This window comes from Mesitornis unicolor, unplaced genomic scaffold (assembly GCF_000695765.1).
Source record: "Mesitornis unicolor isolate BGI_N332 unplaced genomic scaffold, ASM69576v1 scaffold33446, whole genome shotgun sequence".
Classification (NCBI taxonomy): domain Eukaryota; kingdom Metazoa; phylum Chordata; class Aves; order Mesitornithiformes; family Mesitornithidae; genus Mesitornis; species Mesitornis unicolor.
The window spans coordinates 3159-3487 of record NW_010189484.1 but is presented as its reverse complement, the minus strand read 5'-3'; the positions used below and the strand labels follow the sequence as shown (position 1 = coordinate 3487).

Here is a 329-nt window from a genome sequence, read left to right as displayed (position 1 = left end):
GAGCTCCGGGCTGCGCAGCCACAACCTGCGGCTGTTCTGTGTGCAGTGAGCAGGGGGCTGCGTCCCCGCTGCGGTCCCTTGCAATCCACATCTCACTCGACTCCCTCCCTCCCCCAGGAACGTTGAATGTCTTAATTTGCTGTTGAGCAGCGGTGCTGACTTGAGGAGGAGAGATAAGTTTGGGAGGTAAGGATGCAGCCGGGGAGCAAAGGCGATTCCTCCAGCCCAAAAATAAGGCAGGTTTTGGGCTGGGGCGTCGCTGAGCCCCCTTATTCCCCCTCGCCAGGACTCCACTGCACTACGCAGCTGCCAACGGCAGGTGCCAGTGC

The 329-nt window shown here is 60.8% G+C and overlaps 1 protein-coding gene across 1 annotated transcript in view; it reads left to right on the top strand.

The window, feature by feature from the left end:
- The window catches only part of LOC104541932 (serine/threonine-protein phosphatase 6 regulatory ankyrin repeat subunit C-like), a gene marked incomplete at both ends in the record, with an annotated part of 3496 nt that overhangs the window by 930 nt on the left and 2237 nt on the right, over positions 1-329 (top strand). Inside the window, 2 exons of the mRNA XM_010186099.1 lie at positions 118-186; positions 287-329. The exon at positions 287-329 is cut by the window's right edge and continues 134 nt beyond it. Coding sequence (XP_010184401.1) covers positions 118-186; positions 287-329 — 112 coding nt within the window. The remainder of the gene's footprint in view (positions 1-117; positions 187-286) is intronic.